Source organism: Eptesicus fuscus, chromosome 18, assembly GCF_027574615.1.
Source record: "Eptesicus fuscus isolate TK198812 chromosome 18, DD_ASM_mEF_20220401, whole genome shotgun sequence".
Classification (NCBI taxonomy): domain Eukaryota; kingdom Metazoa; phylum Chordata; class Mammalia; order Chiroptera; family Vespertilionidae; genus Eptesicus; species Eptesicus fuscus.
The window spans coordinates 4462582-4484415 of NC_072490.1; the positions used below are offsets into that span (position 1 = coordinate 4462582).

Genomic DNA, 21834 nt, shown 5'->3' on the forward strand with positions numbered 1-21834 from the left:
GTTTCATTTAATAGGTTATCTGTTAAAAATTCCTTATTTTAACAAGCTACAAGCAATAACAGACATGACCTACAAACAAGTAAATACCAAGCTTGCTCATGTAAATAAAAATAAAGGTTCTCCTTAATGTCAATGACTTTAAATGGCTCTATTCGCAATTAGACACACAAAATATTGCACACCCCTGGCCAGGGCAAATGTAAAGATGTAATCAATGGCTTAATGAAAACCTACGTTGTTATTCTTTAGAAGACCAGAGTAATAAAAAAAAAAAAAGAGAGAGAGATAACCCAGAAAAAGAGACCAAAAAAGGGAGAAAGAGGTAGAGAGAGAGAGTAAAAAGGACCTGCTATCTCAAGGGAGATGATTGAATGGGTCCCAGAAGATAAATTCTACAATCCACAGTACCCCCCCTCCCAACATAAAGATCAGTTGTTTTTCCACATCAATAAAACATATTCTGGGGGTTTAATACTAAGGTAACCACAGCCGGGATTCAGTCTTCGAATCCTGAGTCTGTGCTCTTTCTACGGAATCATTATGCCGCCTTGTATTTTGAATTTGGTTTTTGAAAGTTCAAAAAACCACCACAATGTTAGGTTCTCGGAAAAGTTGAAAGATGCAGAGATTCCAATATCCCCCCGCCCCCCCCCCCCCAAAAAAAAAAAAACAGCCTCCCATTATCAATATTCCCCACCAGGTGGTCATTGGTCACAACTGATGAACCTACATTGATGCATTCTGGTCAACCAAATACCACAATTCATCTTAGGGTTCACCCTTGATGGTGTACATTCTAAGAGTTTGGAAAAATGTCTAATGACTTGTTTCTACCATTATAGCATCATGCAGTGTTTTCACCGTCCTAATATTGTTTGCGCTCCACCTCTTCACCTTCCCTCCCTCATTCCTTGGCAACCACTGGTCTGTGTACTGTCTTCACAGTTTTGCCTTTTCCAGGAAGTCATAGAGTTGCAGTCCCTAGTTTGTAAGCTTCCATACCGGCTTCTTTTGCTTAGTAATTTACATTTAAGGTTCTTCTAGGTCTTTCATGGCTTGGTAGCTCATTTCTTTTTCATGCTGAATAATATTCCAGTGTCTGGATGGACCACAGTTTATTCATTCACCTACTGAAGGACATCTTGGTTGCTTCCGAATTCTGGGCAATTATGAACAAAGCTGTTATAAACATTCATGTGTGAGTTTTTTTGTGTGGACGTGTGTTTGGGTAAATACTCAGGAGTATGCTTGGTGGGTTGTATAGTGAAATTATATTTAGTTCTGTAAGAAACCGTCAAACCATCTTCCAGAGATTCTGCACCATCTGCATCCCCACCAGCAAGGAGAGATTCCTGCTGCCCTCCCCCCACCCCCTCCTCCCAGCCCTGGGTGTTGCCAGTGCCTGGGTTTGGGCCATTCTCACAGGTGTGCAGCGCTGTCTCCTTGTTTTACTTTGTGTTTCCTGACACCATATGTTGTGGAGCATCTTTTCGTGTGCTTATTTGCCGTCTGAGTACCTTTTTTGGTGATGTTTCTGCTAAGGTCTTTAGCTCATTATTCAATGGAGTTGTTTGTTTTCTTACCATTGAGCTTTAAGATTTGTTTATATATTTTAGGTTATTGTCCTTTGCAACTATTTTCTCCCAAACTTTGGCTTTCCTGTTCATTCCGTTGGCATCATCTCTCACAGGACACACGATTTTAATTGGAATGAAGTCTAGCTTATCATGCCTTTCTTTCCTGGATCTGCCCTCCTAGTGGTATCTAAAAGGTCATCACCACACCCAAGGTTGTCTCAGTTTCCTCCTATTATCTTCCTGGACTTTATAGTTTTCTGTTTCACTTTTAGGTCTGTAATTCAGTTTTGAGTTATTTTGGGGGAAGGGTGTAAGGTCTGTGTTTAGATCCTTTTATTTATTTACTAGAGGCCCTCACAGCCCCGACTTCATCTGGAAGGTCATCCGGATGGTCGTTCTGCTGTTTGGTCTAATTAGCATATTAGCTCTTTATTATATAGGATTTATTTGGCATATGGTTGTCTAGGTGACCCAGCCCTATTTCTTGAAAAGATGACCTTTGCTCCACTTCACACTCTTAATCCTTTGTCATAATTTCCTGTTCAGACAAGTCTTCACTCCCTCAGTCGACTGCAAGTTCTTGAGGGGAGTGATGGGTTCTGAGACTCTGGACTCTCTTTGACTCTCTGGCTCCCCCTGTTGGCTGTGTCGCTTGGGATTGCTTGCTTGATTTCTATGTAAATTTTACATGCAAAATATGGATCACAGTAGCAATAACAACATATGTTTGTTTTTAAAATTAAGAAGGATGTTAAAATGCTGAGCATAAGTCTAGAGCATAAAAGGGGTGGGGAACCTTTTATCTGCCAAGGGCCATTTGGATACTTATAACGTCATTCTCAGGCCATACAAAATTATCAACGTAAAAATTAAGTTGCTATATTTGGTCAAACATTTCATTAACTCACCCCTGATGCCTTGGCAGGGCCAGACCACATGATTTCACGGGCCTTATAGGACCTGAGGGCCAGATGTTCCCCACCCCTGGTCTAGAGGATAGGGATCCCCAATATGGCAGCTCTCATTCTTTATCTCCTTGTATCCTCCAAGAATACGGACAGCTATAGGTAGTTAATTAATATGTGCTTTCTGTTTATATCTACTCCGAAATCTTTGGCTTTTTCTTTCTAGGCCTGGATGTATGTTTATAAACATTATCAGCGAATTCCGTGAACTAACTGGAGGCCACTTAGACAAATAACCACTTTGTTTAAAAATGAGAGCTCGCTCTAGGTATGAACATGGTGGTGACTGGACTGAATGGCTGTTAGGTCTGCGCTGTGGGACGCAGGGTACGCATCCAGGTGGAGAAACTCATTCAGATCTGGCTGATCAGGAATAAGACGTGCGGGTATTCTTTTGTAAACCCTCACTCATAAGCTGAAGGTCCAGGGAAGGCTGCCATGCATTGCTGATTATGTGAACGTGGGCCCTGCTGGCAGGCTCCTACTTATTCAGCTGGTTCACAGAAAACACGCAGTGCCGTCTGTGGTGTGTCCTGAGCCTCTGTCCCAGGCCCCCACTGGTCACAGTGCTCTGCGGCCCCTCCCACGGAGTCGCACCAGGCCGGGGTGCGACTGTGCCTGCGTGGAGGGGGCGGGCAGACGGAAAAATGGAAACCTACCCGAGTGCCCTCCCAAACGGGTAGCACATCAATTGAATTTTGCTGCGTCTCCTCAGAAAGTGCGTGTTTCTCAAGGGTCTGGGGAAACCCGGGCAGCGTGGGGCTCTGATTTGTCCTTTTTATAAAACATTCTCAACGCGCTGGAGGAATATATGTTCTAACCAGATTCAATAGCTAACGCTATGCTTCCCAGAAACCCAGCAATCGGAGAAGATCCAGGCCATTATACAGCTAATGGGGTTAACCAGCCCAGGGCTGTGCAGAGGTGTTCCACGTGGGGAGTAGAAATGGACTCACACGATTTACATGAAATAAGAACATGACTGCCGCAGTGTCTGATGTTTTCAATCCCCAGTATCTGCAGTTGCATTTTATGGCTAAGGCGTAATTGCTAGTATAAACAGCCACGCATCTCAAAGTCAAGTTTCTCATTCTACTGCCCTAAACTTCCAAGCCAACACCAGGCACCAAACACTCGGAGCTCATATTCTTCAGACTGTGTGTGACTCCGCGTTTAACACACGCAGATCATTTAGCGCCAGCTTTGTGGTGGCTGACACACCACACAAACACAGGCTCGACCTGGGGTGACTGAGTTATGACAGATTCGGAGGTGGCAGGTGAGGGCAGTGCTCAATGATGTGGTTATGGGGTCGCGATGTGTCTGTGCCAATGGCCCACCAGGGTGTGTGGGCTGATTACTAGTCCCTGTGAGGAAATCTGCTTGAACACAAACAGCAGCATCAGACGTGAGGTTGAGCTCCATGAACCCGGGGCCCGGGGGGGGCAGGGGACGGGGGGACCGGCAAGAGGAGCCCTGAGCTTGTGGGGAGACAAAGGGAAAGGGAAAGAAAAACAACCTGTTTGCTGCATATTCTTGGGTGCCTGAGACAACACAAGAGAGAATTAATGCAGATGTGCATGCTAACACGCCTTGCAGCTCAAGCAATCAAAAGATAGGAAATTAAGAAGTTGGCCAAGGACGAAAAAGTTATGAACCCAGAACTTAAAAGAAAAAACTGGGGGAGAACCCACTGGAAAGAGAGTGGTGGGCCTGGCTGGTGTAAGTCAGTGGTTAAGCATCGACCTATGAACCAGGAGGTCACGTTTCCATTCCTGGTCAAGGGCACATGCCCAGGTTTTGGGCTCCATTCCCAGAGTGGGGCGTGCGGAAGGCAGTGGGTCAGTGATTCTCTCTCATCATTGATGTTTGTTTCTGTCTCTCTCCCTCTCCCTTCATCTCTGAAATCAATAAAAATATCTTTTAAAAAGTATGAATAAATGATACTCCCTTCATTACTATCTTGTGAAAACTAAAACCAATGATGTATCTAACATCTTAACACACTGTCTATCCATGACAGGGACTGCACAGATGGATGTTATTGTTACCATTGTTATTACATGACTAGAGGCCCGATGCACAAAATTCGTGCAAGGGGTTCCGCCCTCGCAGCCCCTCACAGCCTTGGCCAGCCCTCTCAGCTCTGGCTTCTTCCGGAAGGTTGTCCAGACAGTCATTCTGCTGTTCGGTCTAATTAGCATATTAGCTTTTTATTATATAGGATGAGACTCAGGGGCAAGTCTGGATTGGTCAACTTAATCTGAGGTAGAATGAAAATGTATGAGCTAAGGATATGTGCGCATCCCTCACGTAGTCAGAGTCACCTGTGGGCTGACTCACAAAATGAGTCCGTTTTTTGGGGGATCATGGGGAAATGTGTCCCTTACAGACAGGAAGGCGGCATGAACCTTGACCTGGCCGCATTCAGGAACCTGACCCTGCAGCCGAGTAAGGAACCTGACCCCACGCCCTCCTGTCCTGGAAGAGTCCTCGGTGCCAGCTGGGTGGCCTCCCCCCTCCGGCGGCCTCTCTGGGCCTGCAGCCGAGGGAGGGACTGTGCCCCCGTCTCCATCCGTGGTGACGGTGACATGTGCCTCTCTGCACAGGCGGTGCCTACCTCCCCGCCTCTCCCAGGAGACTGAGCGCATTCACATTTATAAACCCGGAACGTTCCGCAGGCCTGTCAGCTGGGTTTGCAACTGTGCTTATAAATAAATGAGCAGTTTGACAAGTCACACTTGAGAATCTGCGAATTGTCACTCAAAGCAGTAATCCTCACACTGTGCTCTCAGGAGATCTGGGGTTCTTGGAGGCGGGAGGAGAGGCAGTGGGGCCTCCGGGACATTAGTTGATTATTTCAATTTAGAATATTTTCTGAAATGGGTGCTTGCATAAATTTCACTGGGAAAAGAAACAAGTTCTACCGTGGATAAAAGCAAAATAATAATAATAATAATTTTTTAAAAATCCAGAAATAGGAAAATAATAGCCAGTGAGTCAGGAAATGCCCAGACTTGCTCTTGGTTAAAAAGATGTTGAAAGACTGGCTTCCACACAAAGGGTCTGCATTTTACTTATTTAAAAAATATTTTTTTATTGCTTTCAAAGAGGAAAGGAGGGGGAGAGATAGAAACATCAATGATGAGAGAGAATCCTTGATTGGCTGCCTCCTGCACACCACACACTGGGGAATGAGCCTGCGACCTGGGCATGTGCCCTGACCGGGAATCGAACCGTGACCTCTGTCATAGGTCCACATAACCACTGAGCAACATGGGCTGGGGTACTTTTCCAGCTGGATCATAATCTGTCCAGACAGCAATCCTATTTCTATCTGGTTGCTTCTGTCATTTATGTTCTGCATGCCCGCCGTGTCTGTCCGCAGGTGTGGGTGTAACCGTACACCTGTCCTGAGTAAGGCTCATTTTCCTGTGAGCACACCAAGTAATCACTTCTTTAACCCAAATCAAACCAGGAACAAAAGGTTATTTGTCTAAACTGCAATAATAACTGACCTTTTGTGCCTATGAAATCATTGCTATTGAATATTTATGTAAACTTTGGAAGATATAAATGTCACTCGGAAATTACCAAAGAGCAGGAAAGTGACTGGACACATTTCCATGGCGAAGTGAATTGTATTCACATTTTGAAAAGGTATTGGCTGCAGGCTCCTCCCCAGCCCTGGTTGGGGCCTGTGCGGGAGGCAACCGATAGATGTTTCTCTCTGTCTCTCCCCCTCCCTTCTGCTCTCTAAAAATCAACGGGAAAATATCCTCAGGTGAGGATTAACCAAAAAGAAAATAAATAAATAAACAAAAATGTAAGTGGCCGAGCACTTGCGTCTCCTCGGCCGTGAGCGGAGGAAGAGCTGGGTGTTTCAGTGCAGGGAGCCGCGCTCTGGAAGAAAAAGCGACTCGCCGAGGTTTGTAGCTTTTAAGTAATAGTTTGCGCCAAACCGGTGTTTTCTCTTATCTCTGGAGCTTCTACTGGGAGCAGGGAGTGCCCACCTGCTGCCTCCTGGGATCACAGGTGAAACCCAGGGACGTCTCCCACCTCCCAGCCACTCCCCAGGAGTCACACCTTTCCGTGGGATGCGGTGCAGGGACTGATGGGAGGAGCTGTGTGCTGGTGGAATTCTACTTTGTCCTCTCTGTCCTGGGTTGAAGCCAGGGGATGCCATCTCCCATCACTAAGGATTGTAAAGGGGGGACATCCAGGGTGGTCTAACCCAGGGCAGCGGGGGGTGGGCAGGTGAGGGCAGGCGGGCCTTCCAGCTTTCCTGAGCAGAGCTGCGGGAGCTCGCGGGCAGGTGGTGCTGCGGGCAGCCTGCCAGGGTCAGTGCCCAGCCCGGAGGCCAGGCCGGGGACAGAGCCGGGAACGCTGGGTGGCGAGAGGGAAAAGGGAGGGCAGACTGACGGGCACCCTCGGGATCTGGGCTCGTGACATCTTCGTGGGATGGAGGCAGCGGCGGCAGATGGCGGCTGACATCTCTCCTGACATCTTCGCTTGTGTTCCCTCCCAGGGCCTCGCCGTAACAAGGCTCTCAGGAGCCGCGTGTGAACGATGGAAAATTTCATTACACGGAGGCAGCGCCGAGGGGAGGCGGGAATGAGCCAGGCATTATGCAGACTGTCACTCTCCCTCGAACACGGGGCATATGGTTCGTTTGCCTCCTTGATATCATGCTACCTGATGTACTAAGCACGATTGCATTAAGGAGCTGGTGACACAAAATACAATCAGGCTTATGTGCTGGTTATCAGGGAGCTCTGCCTGCGGGGAGAGGAAGGGGCGGGTGGCCGGCCTGCTGGTAGCCATATCCTGGCTGCAGCTGCATGGAAGAGGCACGTGTGGATGGGGTCTTGATTAAGGCTGAGCACTTGGGGGTGAAGGCAAGAGAAAAAGGCATGGTGGTGATTTAGAAAGGAGACATTGAGCGCTGGCCAGTTTGGCTCAGTGGATAGAGCACCGGCCTGCAGACTGAAGGGTCCCAGGTTTGATTCCGGTCAAGGGCACACACCTCAGTTGCAGGCTCAATCCCCAGTAGGGGCTGTGCAGGAGGCAGCTGATCGATGATGTTCCTATCTCTTTGATGTTTCTATCTCTTTATCCCTCTCCCTTCCTCTCTCTCTAAAAATCAATAAAAATATATATTTTTTAAAAAGGAGACATTGAGAGACACACAGAGCAGGGTCAGGGGGAAGGGAACATGCAGTGCCAGCCCCTGGCATCCAGGCCGCCAGCAGGCTGCCCACGGGGCAGGTGGGACTGAGGCTCCGGGAGATAGGGGGGCAGCTCCATGCAGGGCAGCGGGCTCTGTAACTAAAGGAAGGACTGTCGGGTTGACCAAGTGGCAGGATGAAGACAAGCTAATTTATCCTGGTCCCGTTGTGTGTCTGTGCCACGTGCCTCCAGACAGGTCTGCCAAAGGCCCCTTCTACCCATGGCGGCAAGAAGAAAGATCGAGTGCTCCCTCGATAACTACCACAGAGAACGCCCTGCTTGCCTCTCGTCCTCGTCTCCTTCCCCTCGTCTCTGCTTTCCCTCCACTCTTCCTGACTCCTCTCAATGCCCGTGCCCCCGCCCTGTCCCACCGCAGCACCTGGGCCTCAGAGGGCGTCTCCGGGCCGGAGTGCCCGGGGATGGAAGCAGAGAGGGCCCGCCAAGTTTTTTTGTTAATCTTCATCCAAGGATATTTTTTTCTTAGAGAGATTGGGAGGGAGGGGGAGAGAGGGACAGAGAAAGAGAGAGAGAAACATCTATGTGAGAGAGACACATTGACTGGTTGCCTCCTGCACATACCCCAACCGAAGCTGGGAATCCAGCCTGCAACCGAGGTACCTGCCCTTGACCCTTTAGTCCACAGGCTGACGCTCCAACCCCTGAGCACACTGGCCAGGGCAGGGCCCTCCAAGTTTGACCTTAAAGGCAAAAATACTAAATAAGCCCCATTATTAGGTTCCATGCCACCTAACCAGGTCAGCTGTTCCCACATGGTACATGGGTTTGCTAAGGCCAGGGCCACGCAGGGTGTAAGGGTATCATTGATGTAGGATGATCCAGGCTGAACCCCGATGGCAGATCTGGGTGCAACTACCCATAATACTCTCTGAGCCGGGGAGGGGGAGAGGAATATGTTTAATGCAGTTGGTTCCTAGGTGTCCAGAGTCCGCTTGGTAAAGTCTGCGGCCAATGGCCCCTTTCTGAGACCAACAGCCAAGAGATAGAATCTCTGTCCTCCAGGGACCCGACTCTTGGGGAATGAGCCCGACCTCATTTGTAACGCCTTTGTACCTGGCTCTTTGTGGTAAACGTGGTACAAACATACCCATGTGCTCTGTGACAGCTTCATTTCTCAGAAATGCATCGGAATGTGAAAAAAAAGGTCCTTAAACTTTTTGGAATATTGAAAGTGTCTGGTATACTGCCCGGCATACAGGAAGCACTTAAAATGGTTGTTTTCTTTATGAATGACGGTTTGCCTGACATATTGCTGGATTTTATTTTATTTATTTTGAGAATTAGGGAGAACTGGGATAGAGTTGAGTTTGTGGGGTTTTTTTTAGGGAAATGAGGAAGAAATGTGGCAGAGTACTTATGAATTCAGTTATTATACCTTCAACAACAGGAAACATCTCTCTCCCTCTCTCACTGCTCTCGTTCTGAGCTCGTATGCCCACTTGGTTAATGTCCCTTCAGAGGACACAGCTGGGCTGTGTGTCCAGGGCAAACACTTCCCGGCCAATGCCCCAGGGATCACGAGGCAGACGGAGATAAATCCAGACCTTTGGTTTCCGTCTTCACTCGCTAAGTGGATCCACAAGGAAAAAAAGAGCCATTCATTAATCAAACTCGGCAGATGTGGGCATGGTCACGTGCGAATGCCCAAGCTCAGCGTCATCTGTGTCCTCTGACTTCCGTGGGGGCGCTGCAGTGTCACCAAGCGGGCAGGTGAGGACCTATCTTGGTGTTCACATGAAGGCTGGACCCCAGCAGTAAACCCGCCCAATCACCCTGCCCCCACCCCCACCCCCCGACACACTACCCTGTCACCAAGTCTCATACAACCATCTGAGAGGAGCACGATTTCCACCATTTTTCAAGTGACTCAGCCGAGGACCCATGAAGGGAAAGGACTGGCTAGGCCCGGCCTGTGTGGCTCAGTGGTTGAGCGTTGACCTAGGAACCAGAAGATCACAGTTTGATTTCCGGTCAGGGCACATGCCCAAGTTGCAGGCTCGATCCCCAGTAGGGAGCGTGCAGGAGGCAGCCAATCAATGATTCTCTCTCATCATTGATGTTTCTATCTCTCTTTCCCTTCTGCTCTGAAATCAATTTTTTTAAAAAAGGACTTGCTGGAAGTGATCGACTGAGCGAGGAGTAGAGTTGGAACTTGAATGCAGATCCTCAGACTCCATTAACTTTACAGAAAACTCTTTCTTAGGAAAGGATGGTGTGTGTGGCATAGGTGGGCAGCTCGACACCTTATCCACAACATTTTCCCTGGTTTAGCAGTTGGAGCTCATTAAATACTTACAGGATGAATGAATGAACACATCATGGGCCTATTAATTATTAAATGAGTTTGGGGTTTCACTTTAAGGCAGGTGGACACAAGCAAAACAAAGTGAATCCTGACATCCATTGATTTAGCGACCCAGCCAGTATTTACTGACGCTCCTCCATGCTCCAGGCTTGTGCTGGGGCTGGGCCTCAGGCAGTATAATGAAGAGGGGGCTCAGGACCCTGGGGGTTTACAGTCGGCTGCCAGGGCTCTGTCACCCCCGGCTCTATCCATCCAGATCATGCCACCGGTTGTGACAGTTCTCAGCAATGACCATGTTTGGCTCAGTCACTTGGCCACCTGGGCGAATTCAGGACCAGGGACACAATGATCACCCGGACAGAATGTGCCAGTACACCTGCCAGGTGAACGGCTGCGCTGATTTCGAATCCGTGATCTCTGTTCCGACATCACTGCCCAGGGAGAGTGGTTAATGCTTCTTAAAGGTGCTTTCCTATCCCTTCACCTTCAATAAATCCCGGAAACGGTGACCTCAGAGGGAACAAGTGGGCCAGTGTTTTTGCCCAAGGTCAGGCCACTGGCCAGTGATAGAACTGGGACCAGACCCCCTGGTTTCCCATCCCCCCCCCCTCAGGGCTCTGTGTCGAACACCCCACTCTCCAAAGGAACACGCCTGGCCTCTCCTCCATGTGGGTGTGTGTCTGCGATGCTGTCTACCTATTTCAGTGGGAGGAGAACTCACGGCTCTGACAGCTGCCATGGGGACAGACCCCTAAGGCAGAGCTCCTGAAATAGCCCCGCTTCCGTCGTGCACACTGGCCGCTAAGAACATGTGAACCTCACCGAGAACTGTTGCTTGATGTGAAGTTTGGTTAAATCCTTTGATGACAGCCCATTGGCACATACAGCGTTGAGTAGTTCCCATCATCCACACAGCAGGAAAGGCCCGCGTGGGAGACGGGAGACCGGGCCTCACACCGTGGCCTCGTCGCTTACTGGCTGTGGTGTGCGCTGTCTGGGTTCACACAAGAGTGGAGGAAATTGCCTACCTATACCTGTGGCACCATTTATGTAAGTAGGCAGTGCTGTGTGATTCCTTTAAATAGGCGTCTTTAGAGCCTTTTCAACCATCCCCAGGTAGTTACTCTTTATTGGAAGGAAGAGTTAGTGACAATGACATTTCAAAGTAGACAGGACCATGTAGAAATTTTATAACTGAGAGTAAAAAGGTACTTTTCCCTGTACAGGCATTTCCAAGGTCAAGAACTAAAAATCCTCCTCCCTCCTTCCCTCCCTTCCTTCCTTCCTTCCTTCCTTCCTGCCTGCCTGCCTGCCTGCCTGCCTGCCTGCCTGCCTCCCTCCCTCCCTCCCTCCCTCCCTCCCTCCCTGTTCTCTCTGTCAAAACTCTCCCTGCAGGCAGGAATCTCCTCCAGGTCTTTTGGGAGGAAACCACTTCCTTCTCCTCGGGAACCTCTCTCCTTGGCTCAGGTGCAGAGCTAATGCTGTCAGGAGTGGACACCTGTGTGACCATTTGAAAGACACAGGCCAGGTGTGCGGGTGTGTCTCCCTTCCCTTGTGTGACACTCTTCTCCTCCGTGGGGGGTTAGGAAAAGTCTTCATGCAGGATAGCGGAAGAGGTCTTAAAGGAGGTTTGAAACTATATCTATTCCAAGCCCGAGCCCTGAATGTACGGCAGCCACATTACGCAGCAGGTCTCAGCTCTGGGAGGTTCTTTAGTGTTTCCGCCCTGTGGGCACTTCCGAATCCCCGGATAAGCAGTGGTGGGTTATCATGTAGGAGGGGGTTTGGAAAGACCTCACAAACCAGGCATTATATTCCCAGCTATTTCAAACGGTGAAAACACACAAAGACCACTCACCTGCGGCTGCGCCCCAGGCCCTGCGCGCCTCGGCTCCAGGAGACGGTGGCCCTGGGGAAGGCCCGCGGTCTGCACTCAATGGCAACATCCCCGCCAACTTGAACCACTGACGTTTTTTTAATGGGATTTTTGGAGAAATCAGGAGCTGACGCTAAAAAACAAAATGTTTAAAAACCTGTTGAATCGCTCACATAATTAACCTGCAGGAATGTGAGCCATAGGCAGCGGTGGTCAACCTTTCAGACCTCAAGGACCAGCAGTGGTCCACGGACCCCCGGTTGTCGACCGCTGCTCTAGAGGGACTGTGCTTAGCTTCCTCTCCCTGCAGCCCCAGGCTTGATTGTGTAACTACTCGGTAAAGGTCTGCTGAGGCAACCAGCCACCAGGGTAAGAAGCAAGGCGACTTGTGGGAAACTCCACCAGTCCTGCCCCTTGGTCCCTAGTTGGGTTCTGGTTGCTGACGTAAAAGAGATGCTGCAAGGACTCGGGATTTTGCTCTTCTAAGGAGAGGGAAGACACGTCAGTTCCATTGCCTCTCTCATTTGCCTAGAGCAGGGACCTGATGTTGGTAGCTACAGCAGCCCTCCCAGAACCATGAGGCTGCAGCCGGCATGGCTCAGTGGTTGAGCATCAACCTATAAACCAGGAGGTCACAGTTCGATTCCTGGTCAGGGCACATGCCTGGGTTGCAGGCTTGATCCCCAGTAGGGGGCTTGCAGGAGGCAGCCGATCAGTGATTCTCTCTCATCATTCATGTTTCTCTCTCTCTCTCCCTCTCCCTTCCTCTCTGAAATCAATACAAATATATTTTTAAAGAAGAATGACATCACCACAGTGCTGTGCCAGGCTTGGCCATCACCCCTGACCTTCTCCTTAAGAGAGAAAAGGAACCTCTGCTTGTGAAGTCACTGTAAACTGAGATTTCCTTTCCTTGGTTTTATTTTTATTTGCAGCTGAAAACGTTCCTGATGGAACTTTCTGGATTATATTCAAAACCGCAGCTCGGACTAGCTTTGGAGGAGCCTCGTGGTTGGGTGGCCCAGGGGTGGCGCCTCTGGGAGCCCTAGCGGATTCCCCAACCAGAATAAGAATCACCTGCGTTTTTCAAAAGCTAACTTAGACATTTCCCCATTATTTCAAGGGAAAGCGATTTCTGACTCACAGAAGCATTGGGCTAACATTCTGTCTAATCACAGCTTGCTCAAATCTCATTCTGCATCTCATGGTTATACATGAAGGCCTTACCTAATACTCTCAGCTCCGCATTTGCATAGATTGTCTGGTGTTTGTTTTCAGCAGCACACTGGTAGACACCGGAATCAGACACATTCAGCATGGTTATGGTGAGTGTCCCATTTTCTACTTGAATTCTTTCCTAATAAAAAAAGGAGTCATGTAAAGAGGCTGGGACGTTAATGCGGGCATTCTCTTCATCAGAGCCGATTATGAACCGTCTGTGCAATCGCTGTGCTATGATGCGAACTGATGCTTATGAAGATGAGCCGCATACACAGAGGGACCCCGAGCAGCTTCCTGAAGTTAAAAAAAAAAAATGGAAATATGCCTGGTGTCATTTGAGTGTATTCTGTTACCTCATTCCTGTGGAAATTGGCATGATCTACATAGCGTGTATGTTACATTCCTTTATATAGGGTCTAATTTGGAACACATCGCCATTGCGATTATTCCCATTATGGACTGTATTAGACACGGATATCGGAGTTAGAATAGTTCCTGGCCTTCTCCTCACAAGGTCTCAGAAAGACTTGGATGGATCACACAGTAACTTTCTCATTGCATCATACATAGCAGGGGCTGAATTTCTCTTCTGCAGCCAACTATAAAGTGAGCTCACCCAGCCCAGACCCATTACGGACTCCCATTTGGGGTGCAGAGTTACAGTTTTGAGTGCGCATTATGAAATCATTTAACATTGCAAATACAACTCAAAGCGAACTATTTCAAGGTCCCTAGTACCATCCCCTGAAAAGAAACAAGTCAGCTGAGGAAATAGAGGGTGTTCTGGGCGAAAGGCATGCAGGGAAGTCCCACTGAAGCCGGAACAAAGAGCATCATTATGTTCGGCCTCTAAACAATAGATGTCTTTTTTTTTTTTTTTTGTCTTTGGCTGTGCCTCCATGTGCAAAGCAAAAGGGAGAGTTAACACAATTATTTGGATAATTTGATGCGAAAGAAACAGCTCTGCCTCACTTTCTGTGGCTTGTAGAAGAACGTATGCGTGAGATTGGAAAATGCAGAAAAACAGGGTTAGACAGAGTCGTTGGTTTCCACGAAAGCACGATACTGGGTAAGATGAAGACCTTGGCTCCCGGAACCAGGTGGACGAAGTTCAGAATACTGATCCCAACGTCCCCTAGCTGCTGCAGGGCCTTGAGCAGTGGCCAGACTTCTCTGAAGCCAACTTTCTTCATCTCTATAAAGAAATTATCATTGCGTCTCTCCTAAGGCTGTCATGAGCATACAATAAGATAAGGAGGGGAACATGTAACAGGGCCTGTCTCCGAGGAGAGTTCAGTCAACATGAGCAATGACGGTGATGGTGACGGTGCTGGTGTTGATGGTGGTGGTGCCTGGATGTAAATCCATTGCTGACAGTATGCGACCTCTGCAAGTGATGGGTCTTCTCGCCCCTTAGTCTCCTCAATGGGAAAAATGGGGACATTATGAATAGCTCCTTTGAGTTTGTGTAAGGATTAAATGAATTAGTATATCTAGAGTCTGTTACGTTCCCCAGCACCTACCGCACACTCCCTCAGTGTCAGTACTTGTCACTGTTTGTGACAGTGTCCCCACCAGAGTCGGTGAGTTTTAATGTGGGCACCTTTGCTTATAATGTGGGAACCTTTGCTTATAATGTGGGCACCTTTGCTTACCTCTGCACCGAGGCGCTCACCATTCTTTAACCAGGTGTACCAAGGCCTGGGCTTTCCTCTGGCTTTGCATTCCCAAAACAAGCTGTCGTAAATGGACAGGTATGTGTCCTGGATTTTTTGTTCCCATTCTGGAGGGGCTGTTCCGAAGAGAGACAGAGCAACCGTTTGACAAGTCGGTTGGTTATTCGAGGCGCCCTGCTCCGTGCCGAGGTCGGCAGCTACCAAGGGCAGCCGGCCAGGTGTGGCAGCACCGGACAGGCCGGGCCTCCGTGTGGGGCCACAGAAATCATGCTGCAGCTCTCGGTGGGCCTCTGACAACTTGGGGGTGTAGGAAAGGGTCCAAGTGTAGAACGAGGCCAGATAATAATTCCAGGCCAAGTATTAGTGCGTGGGTCAGATTAGAAAATGTAGATCCAATCTGAACCCTTAGTGTGCAAAGACCACCGATTACACTTGACCTGAATTAACTGAAAGTAAGTGCATCTATATCAGACATAATTAAACACAGTAGCTGGGAGTATAACTCCAATCTGAGCCTCATCGCATTTTAGTTGGAGGATATCCCTTTCCCTCCCCTGCCCGACCCTCCCCCCACACCCCTTGCCCCAGATAAAACCCATGCCAGGAATAAGGACTGTGGAGTGGCTATGGGTTCTGCATCTAACTTAATCCTGGGCATGCATTTTCCAAAAGCTTCTCTCTAACCAGAGGATGTTCTACATAGTCATGAGGCAGAGGTCACCTGGGATCATTGATGTGAACGTGTTATTCAGGGGGAAGGTAGGGTTATCCTGGCTGTCATTCATGGAAACAGGTGGGCTATGAATTAATGTTTTGAAACTAATTTGGTTGTGGTGAGATCCCCGTGAAGGGGCGCAGGTGGCCGTGCTGAGGACAGAGAGCAGGGGGGAAGAGCCTCATTTTGGAAGATTGTTCCCAGTTCTTATCTTAGACCTGACCAACGTGACCTGTGAGAGCTTGCTCAGTTCATCTAAGGCTTCCTACCTGTAATGTCACTGAAAATTATTTCTGCCTCTTATTATTATGAGAATTACAGGAGCTTGTGTTTATGAAAACTTCTAGGTAAGCTAACAGCCACTGTATCCAGGTAGGAGGGATCACTTTACTATTGATTTCCAGTTTATAGAGACCTCCATCTTCTGCTCAACCTCTTAGTTATATCTTTGTCTACTTAACAGAAAAATGAGAAATCTATTAAAAACTAGCCCATGCTCAAAAGCCTGGTGCCACTCAAAAACTCCCAGTCACATCCTCATTATTTTATTTACAAAAGATGCTAGATTCCAGAGACTTCCCTTTAAGATGAAGGAGCTATTGGGAAGAATAAATACAGAAAGGTAAATACACATACATACAGGCGTACAGAAATAATCACGAGGGAATCATGTTCTATATATAAAATGGTAGTTTTCATTCCAGGTTAAAATTGAAATCCGGGAGGAAATGGAAGCTAATATAGCCAAGGCACATTACCTGGTCCCCACAGGACACTCGAGTGGCATGCCTATGAGCTGATATCAATGCTGCTGACATGGCTAGTTACCAAAAATGCATTTTTCTCCAATTACTTTATCGATGATTAGTAACATGTCATCTACAAACATGTCATAGAGAAAGGCATTTTGGGCTATGTGTAAATACAGTTTCAAAAAGTTTTCTAGTACAGAATTATTAAATTAAAGATATATTAAATTTAATACAGAAGGTGAGAGTACCGTATTTTCCGGCGTATAAGACGACTTTTTAACACAGGAAAATCTTCTCAAAAGTCGGGGATCTTATACGCCGGAAAATACGGTATTTACAATTTAGAATTAAAGTGAGTTATTGCCAAATGATGGGTGGGTTACTGTATTTTCCGGCGTATAAGACCCCTGACTTTTGAGAAGATTTTCCTGGGTTAAAAAAGTCGTCTTATACGCTGGAAAATACGGTATTTGAAAAGCATCCAACATTTTGATAATTCTGGGGCCTATTTTATAGTTTATTTGATGAAAAAAATAAATGACTTCATTGCAAATGTTGTATCTTGGCCGGATGGGAAAAGCATAGACAGCCTTTAGGGAATATGTGCGTTTGTCATCTCTCTTACGTGCACGAGAGATTCTGGTAACTGAAGCAAACCTATTTTTCAATGAAGTAGTGACTGTGGTTTTCTATTACCTACATATGAGTAGGCAAAATCTGGGAAACAGAAACGGATATTGACTACTACACTCAGCATTATGCTCCTGTCGCTTTCTCCTCGTAATTAAGGACGTCACGGGCTACCGCGGACTGTCCTCCGGGAAGTAAGTGGATCCCATGGTGCTTCAGGTTATAAAGGACTGTGGCCTCCACAGGACACGGCTGATCTTGCCCGGCAATTGGACTAAGCAATGGCATGCACAGACCACGCTGAGACTCGCCCCTGCATCCCAACCCGGGCACGTGGCTTCCCCGCCTGCCCCAGGGCGTATCTCCACAATGTGCTCATGACTACCACGGTGTACTACACAGGATGGCTCCAGATACCCGCATGCACGTGCCATTCCGTGAGCTCACCGTAGAAAACGAGCCGGCCCTTCGCCAGGTTCCTCCCGCGCAGGTTGCCTGCAGTGCATTCGTAGAAGCCTTCGTCTTCCTGTTGAAAGTTCGGGATTTCAAGGGTAGCCTGGGATTTGCTGTACTTGACTTTCCCTGGCAACGGGCTTCCGTCCAACCTCCTCCAACTAATATCGGGGACTGGACTGAACAGTTACACCTCGTTAGAACACGATCCGGCTCGGTCTTGTGACAACAGGGTTAAATGGGAGTGTCCTTAACATGAACTCTCAGGGAAACCATCCAATGAATCCCCCCCCGGAGGCTCGCATGCCTGTCCTGCGACCACTTGCATTCACTCAGTCAGCGCTTGTAACACCTCATTAAGGGCCTGCCATGCGCAGTCACGGCGCTCTGACCAGAGAATGAATTGCTGAACAAAATGAACATGTTCTCTGGCCTCACACTGCTGACAGACTAGTGGAGTGACGTGCCATAAACAAATAATAAAAAATGAATCTATTTGTAAATTGCAAGAACGTAAACAAAGGGAATAGGCTGCAGAGATGGCCCTGAGATGATAGCAATTTAAAGACATTCAGGAAATTCCCCAGAGGACATGGCATCTCGGAGGAGGCAAGCCCTGTCTGTATTTGTGGAGTCTAAGAAAGAGGTAGATTCCTCTAAAGCTAAATTGGTCCGAGCAGGCAACTGAAGACGTGGGTGAGGGGTGAGCTAGGTTACCAAGGGGTCAGTGTTGTGATCGACCCACGTGAATTGGGAGAGCATGCTCCATGAGACACTCATCACCCTGTTTTACCAAAAGCAAAACAACAGCAATCTGTGAATGACTGTCTCCTGTTAGAATGTGCAGAGTTCCTTCATTCATAGGAATGTAGCTTAATATCGTAGATCTGATATCTTCAGTCTAATATGAATATACTTTTAATATGTAAACTTAATGTCTGACAATGAAGAGTGAATTTAGAAGTCTGTGGCTTAGAAGACCCCACTTTTACATGTTTAATATAAAGTCGCAACAGGACCACATTCTCTAACAAACTATCTATAATAATAAAAGCGTAATATGCTAATTAGACCGGACCTCCTTTCGGATGTCCTTCCAGGTTGAACACAGGGCTGCGAGGGAAGCCCGGGTTCTGGGTGCCAGAGGGAAGCCGGTACTGGCATCTGGGGAAAGGAAGGCCTACTCTTACATGAATTTCGTGCATCAGGCCTCTAGTCATTTATAAAACCAATCCCCATCCATTTACATTAACATCTCTCCCTTCCTCCAAGCATGCCCCTCTTCATTTCCTTGGAGATTGTCAGGTGATCTAAATATTTATATTCAATATGTTGTGAGTTAATAATAATATAATTATTTTGCAAAGCCCAAGTGTCAACTTTGTAGAAGAAGCAGGATTTTTTTCAAGTTGACAAAAGTGACGCAGGAGAAACGTCTAACCACATGAAAAGTGGTGGCGAGAGTGTGTGGAGTTTGAGTGGTGAGCCCACTGCCAAAAGTGGGTGCTGATGACCCCGGGAGGCCCCAAGAAAGCAAGGACCTGCCGCAGGCACTGTCAGCGTAGAAAGTGACACAGGGGCTCACATATTGTCAGAAAACCTACCCCGAGTCCATGTTTGATTTCATCTATTGTTTCAGAATTACCAGATAGTGACAAACCTTGAATTTTAACACAAAATAAAATCACTATTATCATAAATTTAGTTTCTGTCTTTTTGAAAAGCCTTGCCCACTTAGCACAAAATGAGGTTGACATTTTAGTAAAATGGCATATTCCTGCCACAATTAACCTCCGATAACTGGCTTTCTGTCCACTCACTGTACGGAATACCAAACTGGCACACATGAAAATGGATTTCTGCAGGAGAATTTGTTCACACAGACGCATCGTCCCCAGGTCTGAACTCTGTGCCAAATGCAGAGCTGTCCAGTTTTCAACACACAACATGCATGTGTGAACGTGCGAGAAGTTATTACCCCTGGGTTGGGAGGCCTTGGATGACTTTCATTCTCCACTTTCTGTTTACCTCCATTTTCCGTTATTTTCCTACAATGAGCATGCATTACCCATGCAATAAAAACATTCTAAGAATGTTTATTTACAAAGGGAAATAATAGAGGCTGTGATATTTGTGTGAATGCCTGGCCTTTTATCTCTTTGTGACAGCGTATCTCTGAGGTTTATGACAAAGACAAGCACAGTATCCAACTAGAAACGGTTGTGATCACTGGCATTCAGACAAAAAATAACTTCAGTAGAGAGTACTTTCCATGCTTATATCATAGTCCATTAGTTTGATTGTGAAGACAGAGCTCAACTTTTCACCTAACTAAATATCTAAATCTCTGAGCCAGTAACGGAAGGGTTTGATATTTAATGATGATTGTAACACTGTCACAACCAATAGCTACTGATTACTAGTACGGTGTGCTAGGTACTATGTATGTGGATGACCTGTACATATGATTTCACTGGCTCTCCCTGTAACTAAAGGCAGTGGAGCTGGGGTTTGTGTTCCGGCTTCTTTGCCTCACACCCCCCAAAGCTATTGTAAGACCCTCCTCTGGTAGCTCTGACATCTATGGATTTGCAGAAAGTGAGTCTCCATGTTGCGTGGGGGCAAAAAGAACAAGTCCCACCAACCTCAGCTATTCAGACTTCCCTCTGCCACAAGGAACTCAGTGATGCCACCAAAGTCTCTCTGGATGAGCATCACTCCTTGGATGGATGAAGTGCTGTCCTCTACAGCGGGGGTGGGGAACATCCGGCCCACGGACCATATGAGGCCTGAAAAATCATTTGGTCTGTCCCTGCCAAGGCATGAGGGATGAGTGAATTAAATGTTTGACCTAATACAGATTAATTTTTAGATTGATAATTTTGTATGGCCCATGAATGATGTCATAAATATCCAAATGCCCTTGGCATAAAAAAGGGTTCCCCACCCCTGCTCCATAGGGACCCCATTCCAAGGGGAACAGTGCAGGAGGGAATGTCAGTGCCCCTTCAGGTCCCTGAGCCTCCCAGATCCCAATGGCTCCCACTCTCAAAGTCAGCACCCACCCCTCTTCCTGACAATCCCCTTCCAGCTTCCTGAACTGACAGAGCACGTGATTCAGGTCCTGCATCAGAGACTTCTGCGCTGTGGCCACTGTCACTGGTCTACCAGGGAGCCACGGCCACCCAGTCAGAGGCAGCCAGACACGGCTCTGGGATGGCTTTCAGAAGAGCAAAACTTTTCTCATGGGAATTTGTTCAGACTGTGGGATAGAAACATGGAGCTTTCCCCACATGAAGGGAGGGTCCATGAAAGCCAAAGCTCAGGCAAAGGGAAAGGAATAACTTAGAATTCTTCACATGCTATGCCCCGGCCAAAAATCTCCCTCGGAGCGTTTCAGTTTGTCAATGGTTCTCTTTTTGGCCTAAGCCTGCCTGAGTTATACTCCTGCTGATTTCTGTCAACAAGGACTTGATGGGTAGATTCTGAACACCTGGGTCCTACACCTGCCTGGCTCATGTCTGTCTGTGAGATTGAACTACAGGATTTGGTGCATTCCTTCTGGATATCCCATTTTATAGTTGAGATAGTTGAGAATTCTCAAAGAAGCTCCACTATCCAAAAGTAATCACTCAAACAGTAAAAACACTTTTTTTTTTTTAAATTTAAGCCTTATCAAGTGCATACTGTGGCCACATTTCATGTTTCTAGTGGGAAAAAAATCAAGCAGTTTTTGATTTAGTTAAATGTTGAGATTGTGGTCAGATTTTTTATGTCACTGCTAAGCAAGAAGGCTGAGATTATGTTATTTCTGGTAATAGGACTGTATATAGAGTCAGAGAGAATAAATGCAAATCAGAGGCAACTTAAACACACATATGCATTCTAAGGACAAGTCCCCATTTTGGGGAGAACTTCCCATGAAGACACTAAATAAATTGCTTAGATTTCACCCTCTCTCTTTTCTGAAGCCATGTGAAAAATGCACCCAGCAGTGGAGACCCCTGAGGGGCCTTCAGGAGAGGGATTACTGTGAAATCTCTTGAAACTTTGCCATCCTATCTAATAGAGGGAATATGCAAATTGACCATCACACCATCACAAAGATGGCGACACCCACAGCAGAGGCCAAGTTCCCCTAACTAGCCTTAAGGAGCAATCAGCAGGGACCTGAGGCTGTGTGGTGCTGGGCCAGGGCAGGGGACCTGAGCCTGTGCCCCCTGCCTGGTGGGGCTTGACAGGGGACCTCAGGCCACAACCCCTGCCCCAGCGCCAGGCTGGGGGACCTCAGGCCACGCCCTCGCCCTGGCACCGGTCCAGGGGACTGGAGGCCGCACCCAGTGCCGGGCCATGGGACTTGAGGCCACGCCCCTGCCCAGTGGTACTTGATGGGGGACCTCAGGCCATGCCCCCTCCC

At 47.7% G+C, this 21834-nt stretch overlaps 1 protein-coding gene across 1 annotated transcript in view; it reads right to left on the reverse strand.

Moving 5' to 3' along the window:
• CNTN6 (contactin 6) overlaps window positions 1–21834 on the reverse strand; it is a 90707-nt gene that overhangs the window by 36827 nt on the left and 32046 nt on the right. Inside the window, exons 5-8 of the mRNA XM_008154998.3 lie at window positions 17412–17596; window positions 14847–14983; window positions 13198–13327; window positions 11953–12103 (exon numbers count right to left, since the gene is read on the reverse strand). Coding sequence (XP_008153220.3) covers window positions 11953–12103; window positions 13198–13327; window positions 14847–14983; window positions 17412–17596 — 603 coding nt within the window. The remainder of the gene's footprint in view (window positions 1–11952; window positions 12104–13197; window positions 13328–14846; window positions 14984–17411; window positions 17597–21834) is intronic.